The sequence below is a fragment of the Leptonotus elevatus genome, chromosome 6, assembly GCF_054856555.1.
Source record: "Leptonotus elevatus isolate MCC_2025b chromosome 6, RoL_Lele_1.0, whole genome shotgun sequence".
Lineage (NCBI taxonomy): Eukaryota > Metazoa > Chordata > Actinopteri > Syngnathiformes > Syngnathidae > Leptonotus > Leptonotus elevatus.
This window is the reverse complement of record NC_141244.1, coordinates 20018708-20041646: the sequence shown is the minus strand read 5'-3', so window position 1 is coordinate 20041646 and position 22939 is coordinate 20018708. Positions and strand designations below refer to the sequence as shown.

Below are 22939 nucleotides of genomic sequence, written 5' to 3'. Positions count from 1 at the left end.
TTTTCGGTATTGGTCTGATACAACCCTCCAAGTTATTGGCTAGCTGTGAAGGATGCCGATACCAGCCACTGATACACACCTAAGGCAAAAAAAACTAAAACAAAGAAAGTCTGACGTCGAATAAGTCTTCCTTGCCAGTAGTTGGTGCTACACTGCATCTGTTTGACACATCAATCAATCGTCATGTGCGTCAAAAAGGGTTTTGTGAAAAAATGTGTGTATCATAAGTAGTCGTGGTCTTTATTATTATTATTAGCAATATTCAATTAATCGTTGCAGCGCTAGAATGTGCTTTCATGAAATCTGGTTGTCTCACAGTAAAAAAATAATCCAACAATATTTAAGTTTTCTATTAACTCATTCACTGCCATTGACGGCTATAAACGTTCATTTTAACTATTTCTATTATTTTAACTTTTTTTCCACTTTTGTTAACAATAGTATGAAAACCTAGAATTTTTTTATTGTATATTTAGAACAGATATGAAGTTTGTGATTAATCGCGAGTTAACTAGTGAAGTCATGCAATTAATTAGGATTAACAACTTTAATCGCCTGACGCCCCGAATTTTTAATAATCTTCTCTCTTTTTTTTTATTCATTCACTGCCATTGACAACTATAAACGTCAAAAATTCATTTGAACTATTTCTATAATTTTAACTTTTTTTCCACTTTTGTTAACAATAGTATGAAAACCTAGAATTTTTTTATTGTACATTTAGAACAGATGTAAAATTTGTGATTAATCGTGAGTTAACTAGTGAAGTCATGCGATTAATTACAATTCAAATAATAATAATAATCGCCTCTTGCCTTTAATTTTTAATAATCTTTTTTTATTTTTATGAATTTATGCCAGTAAAAAGCATCCTCCGATTTTGTCCATTCCTGAATTCCGCAATCCTATGACTCACACAGGATCAATCAATTTAAATTCAGCGAGTTCGTCAAACTATCGACTAACCGCTGGACACCTGATAGGAGCTCCGGATCCATTAACCAGACCGCAAATAGCTCCAATTGCGTCTGAGCAAGAGTCCTTGGTGGCCTGCGGGCGTCATTTGCGCGCCTTTATGGAAATACAACCAGCTGGGATTGATGAGGAAGAAATAAAAAGCGGAGGATAATTTCCCCCCAAAAAGCCGGCGGCCTGGCTTTTTATTTTATTTACCTTGTTCTTCTCCCCCGCCGCCGTCTTCTTGTTCGCCGACTGTGGGCTGCTGGAGGTGGCCATGTCAAATCCATTACTCAATGTGCTCAATAGAGCGAAGGCCCATTTAGCAGGCGACTCGTTTTCGATGGATCGTTTAGCCTTTCATCCTGGATGACAATATGCTACTGATGTAACCTCGGCTCTAAGGACATTTTTGTTGTCGTTGTAAGATACCTACTCGGCTATTTATTTCCACTAGTTGGGAGAAACCCCACGACGTTCCACGGTGTAATATGAGCCTCGTAAAAATCACGCTTTGATGTCGTGTTGTGCTGATAGTGCTGAGAGAACTCTGAAGTGTTGTTCAAGCTACACGGGACGCAACAACAGTGCGCAATCCTGCGGGAAATTTGTATTCTATTTCTATTGTTTAGCCCTTTTGGAATTGCTTTGGTTTGTCTTTGTTATTATTCTTAGGCCAAATAAATTGTTATTTCCTAAAAAGTGGCATCATAATAAAAGGTTTTGAAAATACCAGCCCCCAACGCAAATCGTAATTAGTGACATGAAATTTGCAAGTAGGTCTATCATGAATAGTCCCACAAAAAAAGTCACAAGAAGCCATGCCTGAAAAGACACAGGAAGTCGCCATTTTAGGCTTATTTGGGCCATTTCCTGTGGTTCGTCAGAGGAGAACTTGTCCTACAATTTTTGGGCAGTTATGAAAAAAGTTGAAACATAAATCAGTTGGCAGAGCTAATTTGTGAAGTTGAGATTTTGTTGGGCGAATCATGGCAACGGAGTCACATTTCTGTTTTAATATGGCATACTTGACTCTATCCACAACTAATGACCAAATCAAACAAAATCTCGAGGAAAAGTTTTTCATTAAAAGACCCCGGGAAATGGCAACAGTTTGATTTAGTCTCTACTTTTTTATGCAATGAATAGTAAATGGCAATAAGTGTTTTCCAGTTTCCACAAACAAAAGTGGGTTGCCCCCCCAAGTAAAAATATTATATAATCATAAAAATAATTATTATTATTATTAATAACACAAAAAATCTGCAAGAATGCAAATCCACAGGTGCCAAACTGCATGTATCTGTAATTCAATTTATCTTTATTTTAAAGGGATACTTAACTCATTGAACCATTTTCAGCAGTAAAAAGTTAATATTTTGTCCAGAATTAATTTGATAACTTCATTATTTTAATATATTTAAAAACACATTTTCCCCACATAAGAAGACATCACCTGTGCTAAGGCAACGACCAATCACGGCTCACCTGTTTTCTAGGTTTGGGCAGCAAACTGAGTCATGATTGGTCGGTACCCGTTTCCTCAGCACAGGTGATGTCCTCTTAAGTCGACAGCGAGTGGCAAAATGTGTTTTTAAAGGGATTCATTGTTCATGAAAAATAATGAAATTATCACATTAATTAATTTAAGACCTAAGCTATTTTCAGGCTTTTGCTCGAAAAAGACATACCCAAAATAAAAAGAGACACAGTTACTTCACTGTGTGGCGCAATTCAGATTTCTATATTTGATAATTAAATTAGTTGGCGTTTGAGCTGTAAAAATGGCTTGTATATTCTTGTAACCCCGGTTCAGCAATTTAATTTGATGTGCGACATCATTATTTTCTTTCATGATTAGTGCATTGTTTCACACAATTTCTTCTTCAAAGGCCTAGCGGACCCAATTGGGGCGCGCTCGGGGCTTAAAGGGTTAAAGATAAAATATTATCCTCTTACTGTTGAAAATGTCTCAATAAGTCAAGTATCCCTTTAAATGAGCGATTAATCCCAGTATGCAAAATGGCGTCGGTAACAATTGAGCACTGTGATTGGCTGTTAGCCAATCAGCTAGCAAATCAGTGAATGGAGCTAAGAGTAGCCTATGAGAGTAAAGAGTAAAGAGTAAAACAATGGCAAAGAAGATGGCATTGTTTAGTCAATTAAGCTCAGCAAAACGTTGCTTTTAGACTTTCTTGATGGGCATCGTTCTGGATATGCGTACATTTAATTTCATGAAACCCTGACTGTGGATGGTATGATAAAGGATGACGCATGCCACCCCTGGCCACCCCTCACTGAGGTGTTGTGTCACCCTGGCCACACCACTGACGAATTTCTGGTTGCGCCCCTGCAGCCCTCGTTCGAGGCAGAGATTCTGCTTTGACCTTTTTTTTTGTGCAATTTCATTATTTGAGGTATTCAATGGATAGTTTCAGCCCTGGGTACCACAGTAAGACCGGTTGAGAACTGTGCAATTGGCGCTAACCTGTCTGTTGCGCTCATCAGTGATCCTCTGAATCTGAATCTTTTTCCTCCCCATGTTGATGTCGTTGCGGCGGAGGTGGGGAGGCGTTCAGGTGACGGCTGAATCTTCTTCCACTTCCTGCTCGTAACGTTTAAACCCTTGCTGCCGGACGCGGGAGCCGTTTATTCAATGACGACGATGGAGAAAGAATAGAGGACAAGCAAGCCTTCAGATCATGGTCCTCGTTCCCAGGGCGGCTCATCCACACTGTGCCCTCGCCTTCACCTCAGTTGGCCGGCTCCTGGAAAACAACACACGGGCGTTCATCATACAGGCAGCGATTGGGGAGGTGGGGGCTTGGTTTGCAGACCGTGACCCACTTTAGCTACTACAAACACCGTCTTTGCCTCGACCCCGCCGATAAACAAGAGAATAAATGAGGCGGCCATCAAATCAGCTGCACATGAAACAAGTCGAGCTGGGGGGAGGGGGGAGGGGGGGTGCTTGTTGCTACATGCAGAGCAGGAGGCCCTCGGCAGCCCGGCGAGCAGGGAGGCTGTGCTGTGTCAGCTTCATTAGAGGCATCACCGCCACATCACTGATCGGACGGTCGCCCACGGCAACCGGCTGCCCGGTCGGGGCTGCCTGGCACGCCGGCCAACGCAGAGATGACAGCCGCCGTGCAGCCTTTTGTGTGCGTGTGTCTGTGTGTTGTTGTTTTTTTATTCTTCTGGCTTTTATTTGCTCTTTTTATTGTTGTTCTTGGAAAGAAATGGTTTTGAATCATAAAAAGTGTAAATTTTGTATTCAGCTTTTATCTTGAGTCAAACAATAGAAAATAAAAATAAAAATAATAGTCTTAATTAAATATATATATATATATATATATAAAAAAAAAATGTTTCTTTCTAAATTGAAAATACATTACTTTAATCATGATTTTGTTTCTCAGAAAAATAGTTATTCTCTTAAAATTCAGACTTTTCTAAAAAAATATATAAATATATGAAATTTTTGGTCTGTCAATTCTCCTTCTGATGTTTATTTTTTTCCAAAAAAATAAAGTCAATACAATTGATACTTTTTACTGAAAATATAAATCTTATTTTTTTATATCGGTAAAATAAAAAATTTATGTTTTAATATTTGTTTTTTTTATCATAGAGATGCAACTTGATAATGTCAAAATTACACGTTTTTTTCTAAAGAAAAAAAAAATCACTTGACTTTTTTTCCAAAATACAACTTTGTCCTCATTTTCCAAAAACAATACTTTATTTTCATATTATGTTTTCCTCTAAAAATATACAACCTCAAGCTTGTAATATTAATTTTTTTCTTGAAAAAAAAAAGTTGAAAATACTTCAATCTAGTAATATGGCTTTTTCTAAAAATAAAAATATATAAAAAAGACAACTTTATTGTCACAATATTCAGATGAATGTCTAAAAAAATATTGTCACAATATTCTGATTGTCTAAAAAAAAAAAAATTCTTGTAACAACACATTGTTTTTAATCCCCCCAAAAATCTTCCACTTTAATCAAAGAAAAAACTAACTAAATATGCCAAATGCATGTGGAAGAAGTAAGAGTCCAGCCTATATATAAATAAACCTCCAGCCAAGCATGTATGTAGAAAAAGTCGGTCCTTGTGGTCAGGAGAAAATTCCGAAATTCCAAAGAAGAAGAACGTGTGCAGTGTTGGTACAAAGTCATGAATGAACGAGATGGCGGAAACGAGTCCGGGAACGCCAAGGGAGACTGCTTTTGGGCGCCGTTGCTACTATTTGCGGCCGCGTTATAAAAATAGCGGTCCATAAATAAACCCGTATACGCGGGCATGCAGACGGTGTGTACACACGAGCTGAGATGACGCCGCGCCAGCTCGCCGACATTGTTTACATTCGCTGCCTACCTGCTGGCCTCCATTGTGAGTCCGTCATGCGGATAGATGCCAAATTCAATGGCGACTACTGTATGTACACAAACAGATTAGGGCTATTTTTAACCAAGTGCAAATACAGGAATATGATTTTCAGCTAATGAGATGGAAATATTGACATGGTTCTATCTCATCAATTCAAGTACAGTAACTTGGCTTAACTTAAGAAGTTAAGGGAAGGTCTGGACTTAAATTGGAGTTAAGATGGCAACACTAAATCCTTCCCCAGCCTCTTAAAGGGGCCACGCGCACACACACTGCACTGAAAATACGACAATTACGCTTTCAAACGGTAATAAGAACTATTTGAAAACTCCTGTCATGACACTTGCTGTTTGCGCACGCAAGGAGAGGAAGCTTCATCATTGACTTGTCTATGATTTATGCACTGACGGGAGTGAGGGAGGAAGTGTGGCGGCTTGGTGCTAATTGTTCTCCTGATGAACAACCCGAGGCTAGAACATCTACAGCAGGATGTCGAAACCGTCCGCAACACTCTTGTGAAATTCTGCACCTCTGCATTTGCAAAAAAAAAAAAAAGTTGTGACAAAATAAAAAAAAGGAAGACAACTTTATTTCTGGAATAATATGAAAAGTTGGATTTTTATCTCGTACATGTACATACATGACTTGCATCTTGTAATACTACAACCTTTTTCCCCCCTCAAAAGATTATGGCTTTTTTCTTGACAAATAAGCCTTCAATCTCATAATATTGTGCCATATTTTTTACAACTTTATTCTTATAACATAATTGCTCTTAAAAATAAAACAACAACTTTATTCTCTTACTATCAAAATTTTTCCCCCTGGAAAAAAAAGAAACTTTATTGTGATAAATATTAAGACTTTTTTCTTGAAAATAATTTTCTTGCAATATCACAACTTATCTATGAATTATTCACTGATGAGATGAAGGGAGGGAGTGCGGCGACTTGGTGCTAATTGTTTTCCTGATGAACAACCGGAGGCTAAAACATCTACAGCGGGGATGTCGAAACCGTCGGCAACATCCTTGTGAAATTCAGCACTCTGGAAAAAATCCATTTTTAACTCTCAAAAGGTCGCCTCCCTTTCGGCTGGCACAGATTTGATAAGAGAGTTCAGAGGAGGATAATTAATTCTACCTGGATCACATCATTAGTGCGCTGCGGGTATTTAAAAAAAAAAAATGAAAAAAAGAAAGGAGTAGGTGTTCCTCATGTGTTGTACATTCTTTCCAATGATATTGCTGGTATGTTCTTTCCAAACGATAACAAGGTGAGTGTACGTGTCATTCTCACAGTCAGTGCCAGCCTTTGTTAGACGAGCTGGAGTTTAAAGGCGGCTCACAGGGATTCTTCATCGCATGAGAATCTCCTTTATCAACCTGAGGTGGTAAAGTCGCAACCTTTTTACCCTTCACAAGCAACCTCAGATATCCACGCGGAAAGCCTTGCGTGGTGTCGTGTCAGAAACGTAAACACCGGTAATTAGCAAATGTGCGGCGGACCTAGATAGGAACCCTGGGGGACGCCTGGCGACATGAAAAGTGGGTTATCTCATGAGAGCGTGGACATTTTCTGAGCGGACATAAAAGCAGACGTGATGCGGCGGCGCTCTTGAGGAAATGAGGAATATCTGAGGTGCAGCTACTTTTGATGAAAACTACATTGTCCCTGCAGACGGACTGGGCAGAAGCAGTTGATTTCAGCTTCTTCAGTCGGAATCTTCTTTGCTTTCTTGATTTTCCCACATTTGAAGTTTTGTCTCGTGGACTTTTGACACCAATAAGACAACAGCAGCAGATCACGATGCAGCAAAACAAGACTGAATTAACTTCCAGACCACATTTTCACCTGTGCTCTTAAATAACACGTTACGCATTTTTTTTCTAAAACTAAAGACTTCGGTCTGTGTCTTAATCAATTATGCTGTAATTGTTCTGATATTGTGTAAAAATACAAAAGGATAAACAATTTTAGGCATACTTGTCATGCCACTTTTCACAAACTACTTGAAATCACTTGAATTTGACAGAGACGGACGGTGTCACGCAAATGCAGAGTACACCTTTCACTACCACGACGGCTGGGGGCGGAGCTAGGGCATTGTGTTGAAGTGACTTTGTGGTTATATTTTGTGACTTTTCCAAACCCCTTTAGCAATTATGGTCACACAAAAAAAAGAAGAGAGACAGGCAATAGGCCGTAAAGTAACTGATACCATTTGATTGAATTTTCACTGGTGGAGGCAGCACTTCATCACCAAGCTTCTCAGAAACACATGATCAATTAGCGTAGCAAATTCGTGAATGAGGCGTACGATGTCGATTTGTTGCAAAACAAAAATAACTAAGCACACCAAGTTATCAATGCCACCATGATATAAAAGTGAGGCTAATTTACAAAATTAAGAATGTCTTGCTCACAGGCACATTACAAAAAAAGTTATTTTATAACTGGGTGGGCAGTTATTCCAAACACAAAACTTTTTGGGGTACAAGACATTAAAAAGTTACTTTTACATATTATGTCCCTGTGAACAATTTTAAAGTGGCGGGAAAAAATGCTAACAATGTCTACGGAACCAGCAACATAAATCACAAATCTGAATGGGTCAATAAAACAGTCCCATTGCTAATATGTTTCAAGTTACATCTGCCTGCACCACTGATTCTGAAGGCCCTGGGCAGATTAGAATGACATGGCAACACAATGAGGCTGCAATCTGATTGGACATACTGTGAAATTCCAACGTTCACATGTACTGTACTGGCTAAGCACCAACCACTGCTCGAATGTTGCCATGAATATGGAGCTTTCTGATCTTTTTGAAATGCTAAAAAGCAAAAGCGCTGAGAATCTGAGTGAAGGCGTCCGGTAAGCTCAGGCAGGGGGGCATGGTAGGTCGTTGCCTCGGAGCCGCCTGACACACAGATTAGCGCTAAAAGAGCAGTTAGAGAATGTTGCATGGCGGCATCATTATCCCTGACATCTGTTGCTGCATTTCAAAGCTTCAATCTGCTCTTTGCTGAGGAGCTGAACGGGCAGCGAAGGGGTCTCGGTGCAACTACAACATTTAGTTGCCACCATCACCTGCCGGACGATGGGAGGCCGGGAGGCTGGGGGGGGGGGGGGGGGGGGGGGGTTACCCAGATCGGGCTGGACGGTCGAGGTCGGCTAACGGGTGACCTCAGCACCCACGGGCTGCCTCCGGCCTCCGCGTTCCACGCTGGTGTTATTCCCGGCGGCGGAAAATGGGTGACCGTGACATGCCGGAGTCAAAGCACAAAATCACAGCAGTTTGTTTGGATCAGACGCGACTCGTGTAACGTCCAAGTGGTAAAGGACAGATTTTACAGCTAAGAGTCTAGAATTGACACCCGGCTCACACTGCCCTGCATGGAATGGAAAGAAAATGTCAAATCTGAGAGAGAGCTGAATACAGTATTTGACGGGCTCAACTCAATATGGAGTTGTAAAGGTCAGAATTTATTGCAATGTTGCTTTCTTCAGATGAAACAACGGGGAAATAATATACCTCCAAGTGGCGCTACATACTGTATCAACGCTAATTACAATTTGAAACGACATTGACAGCATGCTACTCTCCTGCATGAAAGGTATAACTAGGTCCAAATATGGTATTATGATATAACAATTTAAAACTATGAATTAACATAATCATAATTACCTTGTATTCAAGTACAGTAAATATATAGAATGCTAACTCCCAGTATTAGAAAGCACAACAACAAAAAATGTCCTGCTTAAAATGAAGTACAAAAATATTTTTTAGGGTGGTAATTTTCTATTTTTATCTTTAAAAAAGAATGACATTAAATGCTACATTTTCCCATTTTTTATTTGTATTGAATATATGTTTTTCTTGTTTTTTCTGCCAATGCAATTTGAATGCAGGCCGCATGCTGTATTATGTTCAAACATATTTTTTCAAGGTAATCATTTGCAAGTTTTAATTCTGAGATAAATACACGTTTTTTCCAAATGATGATTTATTTTTGGCTAAATTTGAAAACCTGAAGTTTTTCCTCCATCATTGTCATGTAAGCGTAACTTCAGTGCCACGGTGGTTTATTGAAGACTCATCACACGGACTACGCTAGCTGCAAAGCGACGTCGTGCCATCCATGTGAAAAACCACAAACTGGACTAACACGCTCATTCAGGACGCCAGCCAGAAAATGACGCAAAGGAGAAGAAGCGTAGCAATAAATGGAAACAATTCTGGGTGGTTGTTTCGCTGAGGCTAAATATAGACACGCTCCACTTTGATGAACATCATTGATTGTGGTTCTGTTGTGGATTTTATCTGGATCCAAATTGTCAAACAATTTGTTTCACCTCCAGATGTACACAACACTACAACTTGTGACCATTTCAAACATACAGATTTTGGTGTAGTACCATGTGTCACAATATGCCGGGCAATGTGATTAAGAGTTTTTTTTAAATGTTATTTGAATATTCGTGGCAGGGCTCAGACCCTATTGCTGTGATAAAGCCAAAACTGCAAGCGCAATTCCGGTTCTAGCAGGTAAGTAAAGACGACAGCAACGTGGCTGACACGATAGCACTTGGCTGGTTGTCTAAGTGGGCCGCTGAGTGACCTTCCTTGACCCTGCTGAGGTTGGCTTTGCAGCCTTGAGGCAGTTGTGCCAGCACCAGCTGCGGGTTATTTACTGCGCGTTGCCTCGGGTCTTGAGGTGGGAAAGTATTCAATCAACTGCTGTACTTTAATAAAAGGTAAAAAAGTAAAGACTCTGAAAAGTACAAACGTAAAATCTAGCTAGCCTTGGTGCTACTTTATGCTATCAAAACAACCCAGTTCCATAACTTTGCTAACGTTGCAGACTGAGTAACTAAGAAATGCTAACTTAGCGACGAATACCTGACATAATACACCTTATTTATGTGTGGGTTGTTTTTTTTCCAGATAAGACGAATAATATTTAAACATCAAAAGCTGGTGTTTTTTCAGCTGGCACTACACAAAAGTAAAGACTCTGAAAGGTACAAACGTAAAATCCAGCTAGCATTGGTGCTACTTTTACGCTATCAAAACAACCCAGTTCCATAACTTAGCTAATGTTGTGGACTCAGTAACTAAGAAATGCTAAATTAGCGAAGACTAACTGACATATACACCTTACTTATGTGTGTTTTTTTCAGATAAGATGAATAATATTCAAACATCAAAAGCTGTTTTTTTTTTCAGCACTAGACACTATCATTCTCTTACTCTTTTAAAAGGTTAGAGTTTTAAAACCACTAAAAATTTCCAATATGTGTGAATAATTGATGCTCTTTTCTCAAAGTACAGATACCTATCACAAAGTATTTTGTAATGTACTTGATTACTTCCAATCACCGCTCACGTCCCCCGGCAACCAGAACACATGGCGAACTAGTCGCAGTCGCTCGCCATCCATCTTTGCTGTGTCAACAAAGCTGATTTAGTGGTGGGAGCATCTGCAGGTGGAGGGAAGAGGAGGGCAGGAGGGGGGCGAGATGTTGGCCGTGTATCTGAAAGATGGTTTTGTGCGTCCACACTGCCAAGCACTGGCAGAAGAACATGATCTCACCCCTCCCTTCGCACTCCCCGCAATCCACTTAACCAATCACGGGTGAGGCGATAGAGAGGTGGGGGTGTTGATGCAGTGCAAAGAAAGTACTTCCGAAGTGGAGGTGATTTGTCGAAAGGGATAAAGCAGCCATGGATAAAGCTGTGTTGCAACAATAATAAATAATTTGCTGTACAATTCGATTGCTGTAGTTTGCCAATATTATAATCAAACGTGGGGACATAATATGAGCTGGAAAAATATAATGGCCAAACATCTTTGTATTTTTAGTCTAAAAAATTGTTCTGTTTGCCTCATCCCTTTGTATTTTTTGTAATGCTCTTAAATTCAATATTTGTGTATTTTTCATCCAGTTTTTTCAGCATCGCAATATTTTTTCCAATATATTATTTTTCATCAATTTTTTTTAAAATGACAATTCTTCCAAATATTTTTGGATTTTTCTGACATTTACATTTTTATTTCCCATTTTTTTGATAATTTTATATTCATCTATTTTTTATTTTTCAAAATAAAGTACACTAATTGCGGTAGTTCAAAATAATTGCAGCAATCCTAATTAAAATATTTTCATCTTTTCTAATATTTTTTCCAATATTGGACTATTAATATTTGTATTTTTTTCTAATATTTGGGAATTTTTTTGTAATATATGGCATTGTTAAAATAACAAAATAATTAAACGTATATATTTTTATATAGTATATATTTTATGTTTTTACTCTACTTTTTATTTTTGTCTGTTTTGACAATAAACAGGGTGAATATTTCAGCCGGCTACTCTGAAATTGCATCGTTACTATACAGTATGTGAAAGATTAAAAATACAACAATGCTGTAACCCAAATTTGTACCTATACGTTAATGCGTAGCCAACCACTAACCTATGCAAATCCAGTAGCCAAGTCATAATTACAGTAAATATGTGTATGAGAATTGTTTGTAGGCTAAAAATATCAAACAATCAGGAAAATGGCGTCTATGCATACAATGTCACACAGCCAACACGGCTTCCCGAAATCAGATAATTAGTTGACGCCAGCGTCATGTGTGACCTAGAAAATAGATGACAGACAGCAACAATTGTTTTCAACGTAGTAAAAGCAAGTCTCTGCTATCCAAGTATTGCGGAAACCCCTTGCACGCAGCCGTCATCCCGCCTCCGATATTGACTCGGAAGATGGCCAATTTGTAGGTCGGGGTGCTATACACAGAAAAATGACTGAAAATAATTATTTTCTATTTTCTTGCTACGTAAAATAACAGTAGTAAACAAATCAACTGAGCCCATTGATACGCTAATAAAAGTGTCCCTTAGAATAGCATTTTTACTATTATAAGTGAGCGCGTAGGCTGTGTACAAAATATATAGTGAACCCTCGTTTATTGCAGGAGATATGCTCCAGACCCACCTGCCCGTAAATATCCGTAATCATACAATTTTATTGGTTGATTTTATGCCTCCTCATATTTTAAAATACTCTCGCAGGCAAACAAAAATTAGTACAGCTGTTACGGTAATCATAAACTTTCAAACAATTGCGACTAACACACACGGCAGCAACACATGCAAACGGATCATATAACAATACTTAGAGGTCTAAACAAGTACTTCAGACTCTGTTACATAGTCGGGGTGCGAGTGAAGAATCAGCATATAGCAGGGGTTCGCTGTATAATCGAGTAAACATGCATTTGAAATTGGACCGCACAGGGCAGCATAATCAGCAAAACTTTGACAATTACGTCCTGTTTTTTTTCTTCCTCCTCAACTGATTGCGTTTGTCTCGACGAAACCCACCAGCATCGCTGTTGAGACAATGGCGAACCTCTGCGGCGCAACAAAGGCGAGTGCTGCGCTGCCGAAACAACGAACCCATAAAAAAAAGAAAAAGGGTTTTGTTATGCACCAGCATGACGACTGTACTACTACAATGTAGTTTGACCTGTCTGGTTACATCAGCAACGGGAAGCAAAAGAAGAAGCCTCGGGGGCGCACCCATCACGGCGTTAGGTGCGACACCGACGCGAAGCGGCGGAACAATGACGGGGGAAAAGTGCTTTACGGTTGAGACAGGGTTGTTCCTGTTTGTGACTTTAGTCTTGGCACTGTGCGACTGTTTGTCATCAGTCTCGCCGTGCCAAGACAATCAACCTAACCTTAACCTGAAAGCGTCCAAAGACCGAAAGGTATAATTATGTGGGCAAACTTGTATTTTCAGTTCGTAAGTGGATGAAAAAAAAATGAATTCATGATTGGTTAGGTTGAATTTGAATCATGTAACAAAGTTCCATTCCTTAGGAGTAATACGATTTTGCGGATATGGGAGCAGGTCATATATGCAAGTCTCAAGTCTTAGCCTTCAAGTACCAGATTATTGTGGCAAAACTTGAGTGAATTAGGGCAATTCTCCACTAAATTTCAAGAGTCATTACTCGGATTAAGCAAGTCATAAATCAAGTCATACAATCTAGCTCAGTCACAAAACACTAGCATTAGCCACTTAGCATCCAGCGTCTGTACTTGTTAGTAACTTTCTCGTTAGCTGTACTAGCGAAACGTCATATTGTTAGCCTAAAAGCATAATAGTCATTTTTAACTTACTGTCAGAATATCAATATTAGAGATAGACCGATTATAGGCCAGGCCGATTATCGGCATCAGTCTTTTTAAAAATCTGCCGACTAATAAGAGAATAATTTTAAAACTGTGATGATTTCAGGGAACTTTTTATTTAGATTTGTAGTTAACTTTATAAGAAATGCTGCTGATCTGAGGAACATCTCATTTTTGGTTTTGTTTTCATCTTCTTCTTTTTTTTTTTTTATAAGTAAAACAAAGATACATGAAAGTAGAACATTTCAGTTATTTTTAAATTTTAGCAAAATGTATTTACAGCAGAAAACTGCAGGGAGCTATGATATTTACTTGTGAATTAGGTTTTTATTTAGTTTTTAAGACATGCTGAGGACCCTGGGAGCTCCCTGAAACTTTTAAAACAAAGATGACGATTGTCTAAGATGTAAAAAGAAATAAATCGTCATTTTGCAAATCTGAAAAGTTGTTCAATAAAGTTAAGAGTTGGAGTTTGTATTATAAAAATGGTTGGCGCCAATATTTTCTCCCTTTTACTGAAATTGAATATCTGTCTCCTTGACCTGTCCCTGAAAAAAACCATATCGGTCTATCTCTAATCAATATCACAACATCAACAAAAAAACATGTTTGCTAAAAATGTCAACATATCAGATTTAAAGCAGGTGTTTTTTTGATGTGTTCATCTGTGTTGTTTGTGCAGACGAGGGCGGGTCATTGATGGCGTATATCCGCTCTGTGCTCCGATTGACGTTGCGGTCAGCAGTGGCAGTTATCCAGCACGTATCGGGTTCTTATCCACATTTGAAAGAGGCCCAACTCCGATGTGCGGATATCTGATCCCATACATGTGTTTCTCTTTACGCTGACATGACACACATCACAATTGTGACACACACCCAAAAATCGGAATCGTGTCAACTTGAAGCACGCAGTGTAAATCCGGCCCAAGGTGGTCGACTGACACAGAAATCTCGCCCGGGCGATTGGGAGGAGGAACTCCGATACGATCGCACCTGTACATTTATACCCTTCACCGCTAAGTGTAAAGCGAAATTCATCTGTCATTCACGCTGAATTATGGAAACCACAAGCATGCGGCAAGGCATTCAAGTCACAACAAAACAACCTGGCAGACAATTTGACAACTGCAACAGCTTCTCGGCACACAACCAACGCCACTGATTGCATGCGGTCACGAAGCGTTTGTTGTCGAGATGAACTTTAAAACAAGCATCCGCCAGCTGCTTGGAGACCGCCCCGGCTGACCGCTTTCTCCCGCTGAGAGCTCTCCTACCGTCTTATAAACAAAATGGAGCGTCAAATCAAATGCCAACTGGACAAGTGACACCAAGACAGGCCAAGACAGCGGTCGGCAAACTGACGCGAAGCCTCGTGGATTAATGGTGGAACACTGTCAACATGCGAGAAGTCCGGTCCAGTGTTTCCCAACTTTTATTGAGCCAAGGTTTGAGGTGGTTAGCGCGGCTGAAAGCTGTACTCGAATTAAGAGCACTATTACTTTTAAATACAGTAATCAGTGAAAACGCTAACAGCTATACTGTGCTGAAAAAACGACATCGTTAATAACCGATTTTGAATAGAATTTCATCACATTATTGTCGATGACTAACATCTTCAGATATTCAATCCCTACCAATTAGGACCTTAATTGCCTCAACTGGACATGATGTATAGTTAATACAAATGCTCCTCCCGCTAATGGTTCATGCTAACAGCGTTAGTGCCTTTTGGTTAGATTTGATGAAACTTTAGTGAAACAAAGACTACGCTTACATGCAGTCAATGTTTGGGTTAAGGTCAGAATTCCGGTTTCGGAAACAATCGAGATAACGCGTTTACATGCGTGGCGGAAAGAGTCACTCCCGTTTACATGCTCATTTGTGCTCGATAGGAATAACCCGTTTGGACTGCGACGCGCGGAAAACGTAATTACGTAAACAACGTCATTTCCGCTTTTACCTTACGATACACGTTCAATAAAAGATATATTTATGTCACTCAAATAAAGTAGTCGGGTTTCCTCCTCGCTCGAGAAGTGTGGTTTCTTTGCTGCAAGCGTACATGACGCTTGCAGCACTTGTTGAGTATTTCCGGAGGGTTACACGCCATTAGCACGGACTTATATACTTGTATTTACTGAATGTGTACATAGGCACAAACTGTGGCATTTTCGCCGTAGAGACACAAAATAACGTGAAAATGCAACGGGGAAATCAATGTATTCAAGGGAGGCTCCATTAGCAAGTAGGACAAGTCGTGACTACATAGACCAAGATTCCTTGCGAATCCAATCAGAAGAAGAAAAGAAAACGACGAAGAAAATAGCGAAAAACATTGCCCCGATCGATCGAGATATTCCGACTGCGTTTATATGAGCAAGAATCCCGATGATGAAAAGAGTAACCCAGGGCTCTTATTTGGGGTTTTAATTACCCGAATAAATAATATAAAACCGAATATTGCCAATATTCGGGTTTTAAAAGGGTTATTGCCTGCATGTAAACGTGTCAACATGCATGCCAAGCTAACACAGTTATGAAATGACCTTCCACAGCTGCCCACTGATTGGCCGTCGACATTTCCCTATCAATGATCGTGATTGGCTAAGAGTTACGGGCCCTTTGCATTTCGTGATTTGCATTTGATTTATTTGTATGGAACAAGCCGAGTCCAATTGAATTGAGTTTTGCAATATCACTACTGATGATATATAGCGGACGCAAGCGGCTCTGACTTTACAGCTCGGAGGATACGCTAACAAACGCGCCGTAACTCATGGCAGGGGAATTCATCAACATGGCTTCACGGCGTCGGTTAGCATCATAGCAAACGGCTGAAAAAGAAGACTTTGTATATTTATGCTGACTTTTAAAGGTAAACAACGGTGTCTTGACAGGTGGCGGCGAGCCCACCAATCACGACGCTTGACGCATTAATAGCCTCGCGAGTCAAGAGGGGAAACCAACAGGTGCGGCGTTACGAGGCTCACTGCAGCACGAGCTAGCGGGGCTGTAAATCTATCCTGAGACATCAGATGCCCCCCCCCCCCCAACCCATTTCGCCCCTCAATGACATCCCCCACCAACTACCCGCTGTCGCAGATTTGAAGTCAGCTCGGCAGCTGACGATGGCCTCTACACGCTATCTAACCGTAGGTGCGAGTAAATCACATTTGGAAGTCAAATGTAAGTCTCCAGTTTTAACCATCAAGTTTCAAAGTAAGCCCCAAGTTGCTGTGGCAAAAATCAAGCTAGTCCATTTAAGTTCCCAGTAAAGAAAATGATGCATTGGTTAGCTGTAAACACACATTCGTAATCAGAGCTTTTTAATGACCCAAAACCAATCCCCATATTATTACATACCTTGAATTAGAGCCAGCTCGGAACTTCATTTACTCAAATTTGAAATGATTTGAAATGCCATTAATCAATCTTGAAAATGTAGATTTTCAAATGTAAACAGGCAAGACATATCAAGTTATGTAGCTCGAGTCTAAATCAAGTTGAGTCTTATGATGACAAAGTCAAGTTGAGTCTTTCATTCGTCAAACAAGAACAAAATTGGTGACTTCAGTCTCACTCGAGTCAACTGATGTGACTTGAGTCCCCCCCCCACCTCTATTGTAAAATTCTCCACTCATCTTATCACAGACTGCCTCAATCAAAGAGCAAAAACTGAAATAAGCCAATAATCGCAAGAGCTTGTCTTGAATTCGGACTTGGACTTAAACCTTTTAGTTCCCTATGAGACTTCCAGATCCTCGGGGTCGTCAAGTTCAGGTTTACCGAGCCTTTCCAGAACTAAACAAAGTGAAATGGCGTTCTGTTTGTATGCGACTCAACTGTGGAACAAACTTCCTGAACACATGAGAGCTGCTCAAACCTTGTCTGTACATTCTAAGTCAGCCATAAAAATGTGATTTTTCACTGCTACTTATTCGTACATGCCGAATATTATTTCTGGGTTTCGCCATCTGGCTTCTGTTTTGTGTTTTTTTATTTTATTTGATAATCTACATGGCAAAAACAAAAAGTTAACCAAGAAGTATCTTAAAAACCAAATCAAGACTAAAAGGGCTTGTTCTTTGTCTGCCAAGATATTTCTTCCTACCAGACAGTTTTTGACTTTTATTCCTGGCTATGAAAAAAATGTTTCGCCTCGCCGAGGAACGGTGCTATACAAATAAACTCGCCTTGCCTTGAATCCAACTCACTCAGGTCTTCAGGGATCTTAATCAATGGTTCTTACCGTGGGAAAAACCCAACAAGGACTCTGGATAGAGGCCGGTTAAAAAGCCAGGCGGTAGTCCAGCTCCAGGTCCAAAATGGCAGCTAGCGTACCCGTTGCAAAAGGAAGGTGGGTCGACAGAGCACAAGCGTGGTCGCTCCGCCAGCGAGCGTCCGAGTGACAACTGCTGCTGGAACGCCCCCACGGCCCCCCACCCCCCGAGCTCTCGACACCCACAAACTACCCTGCTCACTAAACACCCTGCAACGACCCCCCCCAACCCCCCACCCACCCACCACCACCCTTTTTGGCCTCCCTAACCTAACACCTCACAAGCACATGCACTCCTCGACCCCCTCCTCCCCTACCCCCATTCCACCCTCCACCTCCTCTCACGCCGCCGCTGCGCTTTCGCATGCCTTCAGCAACTGCCACCGATTCGTCAGCGTCCATGTTGTACAGTGTCAGGAGGTCTTTTTCAAGTAATAAAATGTCACCTTCTGATGTTTTTCCACATCAAACTGGCTGCTCAACTCTTTTGCTCCCAAAAACGTATAAATATGTTCTATTTTAAATGTTTTGCGGGTCCCAAAGACGTATTTATATGTTCATGTTTTTTTTTTATGCTAGAGCATAAAGGCTTTGATGCAGCTTCAACTGCACAGAACAGTTGAAGAAATGGTAGTTATTACTAAAACGATGGCAGCAGAGTAAAAGAGCTCAACCAGGGCCATGTTGGAAAAAAAGCTCTTCTATTCACATTTCTAAATAGATTTGTGAATCATGATGAAATTTAGCTATATTTTAATGCTAATTGCTACAAAACGAAAAAAATAGAAAGAAGTCAGAAAACAGCATTTTTAGAATACAATGATTTTTCCACATTAGAAATAGACCGATAATCGGCCTGGCTGATTATTGGCGCCGATATTGGGCATTTTGGCGAATATCGGTATCAGCCTTTTTTTTTTTTTAATCTGACGGCCGATATAATGTGAATCCAAAAACATTTTAATTTCAGGTAGCTATTAATTAAAATTTTCAGTTAACTTTATAAGAGATGCTATTGACCCTGGGAACCTTCTGAACCATTTGTTTTTCTTCGACATAAAAAAAAATAATGTAAAAGTTTAAGATTTTTAAATTTGGGGGAAAAAAATATTTACTGCAGAAAACTATAGAGAGCTATGGTATTTACATTTAACTTTTTAAGACATACCTTGGGAGCTCCTTAAACATTGTGTTACAAATTTAAAAGGTCAATGTCTAAGATGAATTTTTTGGGGAAAAGTCTGAAAATGTTTTCAATAAATATGCTTTAAGACATTACAACAGAGTCAAGATTGGCAGTTGCATTTTAAAACAATTGAGACCAATACTTTTTAACCCCCCTCTTTACTGAAAATGAATATCGGCTTCAAATATCGGCTGTCGGCCTCCTTGACGACTAATAATCGGTATTGGCCCTGAAAATACCATATTGGTCTACCTCTACTCTGCATCTTGAAGTTGACTAACTTCTATTCTTGCATTTTGGGCATCTCACCTCCCAAATGGCCACATTTACGGAGTACTTCGGACTCTCCTGTCTGCCTTTGTCTTTTTATACGTATTCCAGACGCTTTGCCATTTCATGAGTCGACTCTGGTTTACAGTCTTTGATGTGACAAAACGTCATCTAGTTATACGTTTTTCACATCAAAACATAAATTCCCTCAATTTCAGGAGGTCTCATCAATCACTTTAAAGCGTTTTAAGTGGTGAAACTTGATCTTTTGCATGTTCTACATCAAACCAGACCATCTCAAGAGTTTAATCATGTTGCAGTGTTTCTAATGCACAAAACATCACGTGTTTACGTTTTTACCATCAAATTGCCCGTTTAATCCAGTCCATTACTTTGCAGTGTTTTTTATACGCTTTTCCCATCAAACTCTCTGTTTAATCCATTTCAAGTCTAGTTTATGACTCTGCAGTGTTTTAAAGTACCAGAAGTTCACAGTCTTACGTTTTTCCACATCAAGCTGACTATATAATCCATTTTATGAGTCTCGAAAATCACTTCCTATTTGAAATTATTTGAATTTGTATTCATGTGAGCTCATTTTTAACATTATGTCAAATCATAAATAAAGTCAATGGCAAGTGGGTGAAAACATGCCAAAAAATTGGTGCGCGTGTGCCGGCTGAGCTGCTGGCAGCAGGATGGAAGCAGCCTGTATGCCTTTTTTTTCCCATTGGACCCTCAAAAGAGCCTTCCCACCCACATTACACACAGACACACAGACACACACACACACACACACACACACACATCAGTATGTTTCAACCATACATGAATAATAAATAAATATTATATATATGTAGATGCAAATGCTAAATTGTACATGAATGAAAGAGGCAGAAATTAGTGTGTAATTGGCATGGGCCAGTTACCGGTTTGAAGGTATACCGTAGATTTGTTTGTGTTTGAGTCATCAGAGCAGGCGAAGTGACCACCCCCGGCCCCCCTCCCACTCCAGTTGTTTTTCCCATGTTGAAAAAGTTGGCACTTTTTCGATGTTTTGTGTACTCCGATACACGTGACACCATAAATAAATATATATATATAAATATAAATATATATATATAAATATAAATATATAAATATATATATATATATAAATATATATATATATATATAAATATAAATATATAAATATATATATATATATAAATATAAATATATAAATATATATATATATATAAATATAAATATATATATATATATATATATATTACATGTTTCAGAATGAAGTGGCAAACTTGAAATGACTCACATTTTAACACTTAACCTTGTCTCTGAGGGGATCTTTGACCACCGCTTTGATTATTTGAACTGCGCAGTCCACACAAAGACAGCTGGACAAGTGCGCATACACACACACACACAGGCGCACACACATGCTCAGCTGTCAAGAGAGTTGTACAAACACATTGCTGATGTCTTGTGCCTCTTGGCCAAACTACACAGTAGTGGCGGTGGGTGGATCCATCCAAATATGGATAATACTGATACAAACGTTGACATTGATTGATACCAGTGACATGACATCAGATGAAAAAGCTCTAAAATACTTAAAAGGTCATCGGAATTCATTGAGTTTGATAAGAATCCATTCAATTTGAAACCCTAACCCTGTCTTGAAAACATAATTTGAAACCACAGTCCTTGTTGAAAACCCTTCCGATAAACCTTGTTGACTGAGGTCTGAAGTCCTAAGTTAGGTTTGAAACCCGGGACGTTTTTTTTTTAAAGCATACCAATCAACAATGTTCAAACTGCTAGTGTTGCATCCTTAATTTCCTCAAATGAAGGTAAACTATCGATTTCTCACTTTCCTAAAAAGAAAGATTCAAGCTTTGCTATGTACACGTATGATTAAGAGCATTGGTGTTTTTTTCAGTTTAATAATTAACACTGTTCCTTTATATATATATATATATATATATATATATATATATATATATATATATATATATATATATATATATATATATATATATATATATATATATAATTTTCCTAAAATGAAGACAAACTATTGAATTTGTACTTTGGCAAAAATAAAATATTTAAAGTTTTTGTATACATATTATTAACCCCATATAGCATACTAATTCCTGCTGATCAAACTATCATTATTTGAGTTTCCATCCCCCCCATCCACCAAAATAAAACTGAATGGAAACGCTAGAAATTCAAAAGGGGAGTGGATTTTAAATTTGAAGCGTATCGAAAAATGGAAAATGTTAATTTTGGCTATGAGAATAACCGCTGGCAAGACCGGATACACGTCGCACGTTTTGACGTACGTTTGTAGTCCCAAAGCCATGTTGGACGATAAAGTAAGGTTATGTTTTGGGGGGCCTAGAAACTAGCGCCCTAAAAGGAAAAAAAGGTAAACAAGCACCATGGGAGCTAGCTAAGGATCTAGCTAGCTAGCACCTGGGGCTAAAGCCAAACTTTGGCAGGGTTTTTACTTTCTGGACCTGGATTTGCCACCTCTGTTCCCAACGATTGTGTTCATCAGGTATGCCATGAGAAATGATCCAATTTCACTTAATGGGTCCAAAACTTATCTGAGTTAAGGGGCCAGTAAGGAAGTAAATGAGGAGAGGATTTTGGAGATAAGGCCAAAGTTAGTTTTTTTTAGTCAAGCGCTGTTGTATATTTTTCTCATCATTGTGCACATTTTTTGGGCTCTTGGCGGCACGGCGTGATTTCTCCATATTAGTTACTGCTTCCAGACGCAACCGCCTCTTGGAATGTGGCCCACGGGGCCGCTGTCACAGACGCGACCGCTGCACCCCGTTCGGACATTCGCGGCGTTGTGTGGAAAGTCAATGACGCGACTGTTCCGCCCGCTGCCGGCCCCCCGTTTCCCACACCCTCCCAAGCCCCAGCGGAGACTTCAAGGTCAAGAAAGGGCACCAGGCTGAGAGTTCTTCCTTGGGAAGCCCAGTCGCTGTCGCTCACAAGAACTCAGTCACTCCTTTTACAGTCCTAAAGCAAGGAGTTTTATTTTGAAGGCCAAAGTGGTTCTTGGATCTTCCGGACAAATTCTGTCCATCATGTGTATATTCAAATGTCATGAAACTTCCTAATGGTGTATTTCGCTTTTTTTTTCTCTTCTAGTGCTAGCTAGCTAGCAGCGAGTGTTAATTTTGATAACAAAAACTAAATAAAAATAATTTCGCCAACACACATTCTTCACCGGACTTAGACTAGACTAGACTAAAACCCTCATTAATAAACAATAACTGGGACAAAATCAATATGTATTTTTGTCGACTAATAAAGACTTGACTTCACTTCAAAAACTCGACTGAAATCTATGGACATTTTAGTTCATGAACAAAAATTACATGAAAATGAGATGATTTTGTAAAATCCTGTCTCTGCAAATCTGTCAACGTGACACTGTCATGTGACACACAGTGACACGCCCCCCTTTCAAATCTGCAGTCATGGACGAACATGACAGACGGGAGATGGATTCACGGCAAACGGTTTAAAAAAGGAAATTACAGTTATAAAATGTAACATTAATCCAACGGCTATAACGTTCCAACATTAATGTTAATCCGACTGCTA

At 39.4% G+C, this 22939-nt stretch overlaps 1 protein-coding gene across 8 annotated transcripts in view; it reads right to left on the bottom strand.

Moving 5' to 3' along the window:
* Positions 1-22939, bottom strand: part of mef2d (myocyte enhancer factor 2d) — an 84529-nt gene that overhangs the window by 41069 nt on the left and 20521 nt on the right. For 7 of the 8 annotated variants that reach the window (XM_086077954.1, XM_086077947.1, XM_086077951.1 and 4 more), the window contains exon 2: positions 3446-3725. In XM_086077954.1, the coding sequence (XP_085934080.1) occupies positions 3446-3499 (54 nt within the window). In that variant the 5' untranslated portion in view covers positions 3500-3725. Of the gene's footprint in view, positions 1-3445; positions 3726-17823; positions 17956-22939 lie in introns of those variants that run through there. The other variant, XM_086077949.1, reaches the window with a different exon arrangement.